The sequence below is a fragment of the Brassica oleracea genome, chromosome C2, assembly GCF_000695525.1.
Source record: "Brassica oleracea var. oleracea cultivar TO1000 chromosome C2, BOL, whole genome shotgun sequence".
Lineage (NCBI taxonomy): Eukaryota > Viridiplantae > Streptophyta > Magnoliopsida > Brassicales > Brassicaceae > Brassica > Brassica oleracea.
In genome coordinates, this window is record NC_027749.1 from 43,821,103 (window position 1) to 43,827,091 (window position 5,989).

Sequence of the window (5,989 nt, forward strand, 5' to 3'; positions counted from 1 at the left end):
AATAAATTATACGGCGGCTCGGCCGACCAATTAGTAATAAAAAAAATATAAGGCGGCTCAGCCGACCAGTTAACAACAAACAGAAAATAAAGGTGGCTCGGCCGTCCAGTTAACAATAAATAGAATATAAGGCGGCTCGGCCGACCAATAAATTAATTAAAATATTAATAAATAATATATAGGCGGTATTCCGGCCATTATAACATAATATAATTAATAGTACATGCGGTATACCGACCATTATAGCAGGGTATATACGATACAATAAATTTTACCTAATTGCAGAACGATCGTGCTGATAACGTGTTAAGAAATAACTTATAATTTATAGTATCGAGAAATTTAACTAAGAGTAGAATTTGATACATGTATGAAGCAAATAACACTAGTATAAGGGAGATAGTTTATTATAAGGAAGAAGAAGAAGATGTAATGGTTCTTTGATTATAAACTCTTGTTCTTGTTTTTGGTGTCCAAATGAGTGAGATGAGTGATGACATTTATAGTGAGCAACAATACATAAAATATGAAAAATAGTGTTTGAATTGGTAAATAAGTGGATGATTATAGTGCTTGAGTTTGGTAAAGAAGTAGATTTAATGCTTATCTTATAACAATACGCAAGAATTTTCTACCTTCCTGGTCACTTCACTAAATCCCGGTTGGAAGATTCTGCGACTCTAAAACTTATTTCAATATTATTTAAGTGAATATCTGTCCTAGTGTCCTAGTTTATGGTAATCAATCAAATCAGATATTCCCTTTCTTTCTTTCTTTTGCATCCACTAAATTTTAGAACAATTATACAACTTTTAAAAATTCGATTTAGAAAAAAATAATTGATCAATCGTTATCTGTATGTCTCTCTGTCTTTCTCTCGTGCGACTGTAAATATAAAAAATCTTGTTGTGTAGCTCGTATATGCTTCTTCGATATATTTTTGAATCTCAACTCTCTCTCTCTCTTGATTACCAAAAAGAACTCTCTTTTTTTCTTAATTGAACACATATAAGGTGGAAGAATATTTCGTGTTTTTTTTGGCAACGATTCTAAATTACCGCAAATGTACCAAAACGTATACTATTGAATCATTTCTCATATATGAATGGCAGTGGTGAACTGGTGAGTCCATACATAGGTTAAAATATATCTCTCTTTCACAAATGTTCGGAAAATATTAGAAAATAGAAAACTTTGGCTCAAACCTATTTTTATGTGAACAGCTTAAATCCTTTATTTAAAACGGTAGCAGACGGGACTGAGACGCCAACACGTTTCAGGTTCGATCTACCTGCTGCGCGAAACTAAGTCACAATTATCCTGGTCACCCAACACGGATATGAGCCTATGCTTTAGGACCCATTTGAATACCCGGAGAAAAGGTCTATCCGTGGGCTGTACCTCCACTTGGGGATTAGTCTGGGCCTTTCTATGGGCCTGGAATATCCCCAAGTTAACAAAAAAAAAAAAAAAAATAGCACAGCTAGGAAACATACTTAAACCCAAAAAAAAAACTATAAACTGAATTCACAAAAGTATGTGAAGTGCGAAGTGGTGAACCAACACAAGAGGAATATATTTAAAGCTTTTTCTTACCCATTTGTTCTTTATAACAAGTTTCCATATATTCCCTTTTGTTCTCCGCTGCTTTTTATCCTACTCTTTTCTTCTTTAGCCTCTCTTTTCTCTTTCATTCAAATGGAAAAACTGAATGAACGACCTTTAAGATGAATACAGTCTCTCTGGCACTTTATTTAATAAATTAACTTTAAATTAAAATATAATGACTTGACAAAATAAGTGATTAGACATTAAGCATATATGTAATAAGATAAAAATAACAAATAACAAATCAAGTGGTCGTCGTAGTTTGATAATTTAAGTTGAGCCATCAATTGTTTGCTAAGTATATGCTATTGAGCTACTGCAAAGCTCATATAATGATTTGACTAAAGATTAAAGTAATTTTATTTGTAAGCTATGAGCACTTATCCATAACAGCTAAACTGTTTCCATTTTAATTGAAAACAACCAATTGAGCTGTTGTGGCTAAGTACACAAAGTTTTCATTTTTCAATTTCTTTTGATCATATTTTTATTAAAAATACTATATCTTTTTTTATTAATCCAAAGGTATTCCAACCATACGGAGAAACCTAGACTAATCCTCAAAATGAAATATAATCCACAAATAAATTTTTTTCCGAATATATAAATGGACAATATACAGAGGTTTATATCCGTGTAGGTGTCCAGGAACATTGCGACTTAATTTTGCGGAACAAGTACATAAAATCTAAAACATGTTGGCATCTCAATTCCGTCTTCTTACCACTCGACCACGAAGTGCTAGACTATATATATATATATATATATATATATATATATATATCTAACTGCATCGTTTTGTAACCGCTACGACAATTCCTACTGCGCGGCTATGAAATTTGTTCATCAATCAAATCTTCAATTTATATCCAAAGTATTTTAGTAAAAAAAAAGCTAGTAAATATTCCAAATAAACCATGTAAGAAACAATCTGTACATGGTAGATCAAAAGTCTTAGTTAGGCTTTATGAGAGCTGCATTCGTAGTCATTGACTCATTGAATGAGAGAAACGATTTCTAACAGCGAGTATCTTCTCTCTCTCTAGAACACTCAAGTCTCTCTCACTATATACAGATACATATATCATAGTTGTTTGTGTATGATGACAGATCACTTTATTCCCTACCCCCCACCCTCCTTTGAATTGAGCCCTCTAAAAAGGACAGGAACCTCCTCGTGATCCTTCTTGTGTCCACAACCTAACATTTTATTCCCCTTTTCATCTATCTTCTTCAGTCTCTCTTTCTCTCCAAACCCTAATTTTCACAAACCCTCAAAATCATTGAATATATTTTTAAGAAATATTCAGCAATATACACATCATCTGAAACTTGAAGCGACCACAAATTCTTCTTGATTCCTTGATCATCTATTTATAGCCAAAAAACATTATTATATATCTTCCTTACATACACACACATATAGAGAGCTTATTGATCCGATATATGGCTTCCTCATCAGAACTAAGCTTGGATTGCAAGCCACAAAGCTACTCTATGCTTTTGAAATCATTTGGAGATAATTTTCAGACTGATCAAACCACACAAAAGCTTGAAGATCTTCTTTCTCGGCTCGAACAGGAACGCCTCAAGATCGATGCTTTCAAACGCGAGCTTCCCCTTTGCATGCAGCTCCTTAGCAATGGTACATATATTCACATATAGCATGTACACATATATAGTTTTGTATAATATGAATACAAAATATTTCATTTGCCACAAAATAAAAAATTACTTAAAACAAGAACAGAAACCTAACGAATAAAATCATTATTTTGTTATATAACGAGAAGAGTTTTTGAATTTCTTTTTACCTTTTCAAAAGATCTTTATTCATTAATTTAGGAATTTAACTCATAAAAATCAGAGCTTGCTTTTGAATTCTTTGAATTACAAAATTTGTTAACCCCTCCCATCACTGAAATCAACAAATTTAACTAAAGTAATTTTAAAGGTTATAAGGTTCGTGTTAGTTACATCTTTAACTCTAATGTTTCAAATTACTTTCATATCATTTTTCAGCTGTGGAAGTTTATAGACAACAGCTAGAAGCATATAGGGAAAATAGTAATAACAGCAACCAAAGTGTCGTCGCAAGACCAGTTCTTGAAGAGTTCATACCCTTAAGAAACCAACCCGAAAAGGAGAACAACAAAGGGAATAATTGGATGACGACTGCTCAGCTTTGGAGCCAACCTGAAACTAAACCAAAAAACATTGATCCAACTACAGATCAGTCTCCCAAAGACGAGCTTGCTAGTAGTCCAAAACTCGGACATTTTGATGTGAAACAAAGAAATGGTGGTGGGGCTTTTCTACCATTCTCGAAGGAAAAAACTTTGCCTGAATTAGCTTTATCTACGGAGGTCAAAAGAGTCTCCCCAACCAATGAACATACTAATGACCACGACTGTAATGGTGAGAGCATAATCAACGGTAGCAATAACAACAACAATAATAATTCTTCGACAACAAGTCAAAGTAATAGAAAGGCACGGCGTTGCTGGTCGCCTGATTTGCACCGGCGATTTGTCCAAGCTCTTCAAATGCTAGGCGGTTCACAAGGTACAAATGAGTACAGTTATTAAATTTATGTTTCAGTTTCATATTGGTTTACCATGGATAGTCTCACATAATCATCAACTAGTCACAATTATTATTTTTCTAGAACATTTGGGATTCCTCAAACAAATGTTCTAATTGAATCTAAATTCTGGTTTGGACTTTGTTCTAATATTTTATGAACAATATATAGTATGAAATTATGGATAAATTTGCCTTGGTTTTACTGTTGTTCATCTATACCAATTAGCAGTCATATTGTTTGAAATAAATTAACAAGTTTAAGTCGGAGTTTTTTATTGCAGTGGCTACACCTAAACAGATAAGGGAACTTATGAAAGTTGATGGTTTGACCAACGATGAAGTCAAAAGTCATCTCCAGGTAACCTACATGACAAGCCACCACAATATGCTTACTTTGAAAAAACTTTAACTCATAGTTAATTCTTTTATATTACTTTCAAAAACAGAAGTATCGGCTTCACACAAGAAGACCAAGCCCAAGCCCACAAACATCAAATGGGCAAGGCCCACACTTAGTGGTCCTAGGTGGCATATGGGTCCCACCAGAATACACCACCGCACACGGCGGCACTCCAACTCTCTACCACCACCAAGTCCAAAACCATCAAGGCAACGCGGCGGCGCAGCCTCCACCACACTTTTGCTCTCAAGAGTTTTACACAGCTCGTCCCCCACCACAACAGCTCCACCACCATCACTTTCAAACGTGTAACGGCTCATCCGCGGATGGCTCCGCGTCCACAGATTCAGCTCATCAGTTAATGGACAGTGCCGCCGATGATGGGAAATCGCCAGAGAGTGGTGGTGGCGAAAGAAAAGGACTGGCTGCTCTTAGGGAAGAAAGTGGCAATCAGAGCAATATTAATGGAAGTGAAATAACTCTCAAGTTCTAAATTTTTTTCTTCACGATTAATTTTATTAGAGGGAATGAATCTAGGGCTAGGGTTTGCGGATGGCTACGTGACTAAATTCATATTGCTGGTATGTGTTCTCGGTAGAAAATGAATTGTCGGAAGCAGCGAGTGTTTTATATATCGAAGTTATTATGAATTCTCATAAATAATCTTGTTGAAAATAATGTTACTTAATTATAAAACTATTACGACATTTTTTGTACTTATACAAATACAAGGCCGGATCTAAACCATGAAAGTAAATCGAGAACACTTTTTTGTTTGTCCACACAAAACTAATTAATTAAACTAACTTAAATTATTTTAAAAGACAAAATCTAGTAAAGGACAAGTGTGATGTGCCGCAGTCAACGGATCATTACATAGAACCAGCTCAGCATGGAGTTCGGGAAGTTCTGAACATTTCAACCGAGGTTCATGTTTTTCACCGTACCAGACTTGACTTGGATCATGCCAGACTTGAGAAAGATCATGCCAGACTTGAGAAAGATCATGCCAGACTTGACGTGAATCATGCCAGACTTGAGAAAGATCATGCCAGACTTGAGAAAGATCATGCCAGACTTGAGAAAGATCATGCCAGACTTGAGAAAGATCATGCCAGACTTGAGAAAGATCATGCCAGACTTGAGAAAGATCATGCCAGACTTGAGATCATGCCAGACTTGACTTGGGTGGTGAAGAAACCGAAGACGGACATGCCTTCTCATCTGGCGGACCATTCGGACAATCCCGCAAGCGTCCTTATCTTTACCCTGTGCATCCATCTGGTTCGGATGAACCTGGACATCTTGGCTAGTCTTCTCTATTTTTCGTACCTTGACCAGATCTAGTCTTCTCCATTTTCTGTGCCTTGACCAGATCTAGTCTTCTCCATTTTC

General features: G+C 35.5%; 1 protein-coding gene across 1 annotated transcript; it reads left to right on the top strand.

Annotated features, from left to right (window-relative positions):
* The first annotated feature begins 2,814 nt into the window (after window positions 1-2,814).
* On the top strand, window positions 2,815-5,250 carry LOC106325025 (probable transcription factor KAN3). The gene is made up of 4 exons (XM_013763045.1): window positions 2,815-3,253; window positions 3,631-4,173; window positions 4,476-4,552; window positions 4,641-5,250. Exons 1-4 carry the CDS (start codon window positions 3,055-3,057, stop codon window positions 5,085-5,087), a joined length of 1,266 nt encoding a protein of 421 aa, XP_013618499.1. The 5' UTR covers window positions 2,815-3,054; the 3' UTR covers window positions 5,088-5,250.
* The last annotated feature ends 739 nt before the right edge of the window (window positions 5,251-5,989 follow it).

What these genes read in the sequence shown, in the direction of transcription:
- LOC106325025 (XM_013763045.1), top strand. Translation starts at nt 3,055, where the DNA reads ATGGCTTCCTCATCAGAACTAAGCTTGGATTGCAAGCCACAAAGCTAC. An exon ending in AATGCTAGGCGGTTCACAAG is followed by an intron (nt 4,174 to 4,475) that starts GTACAAATGAGT and finishes TTTTTATTGCAG; the next exon opens with TGGCTACACCTAAACAGATA. An exon ending in AAGTCAAAAGTCATCTCCAG is followed by an intron (nt 4,553 to 4,640) that starts GTAACCTACATG and finishes TTTCAAAAACAG; the next exon opens with AAGTATCGGCTTCACACAAG.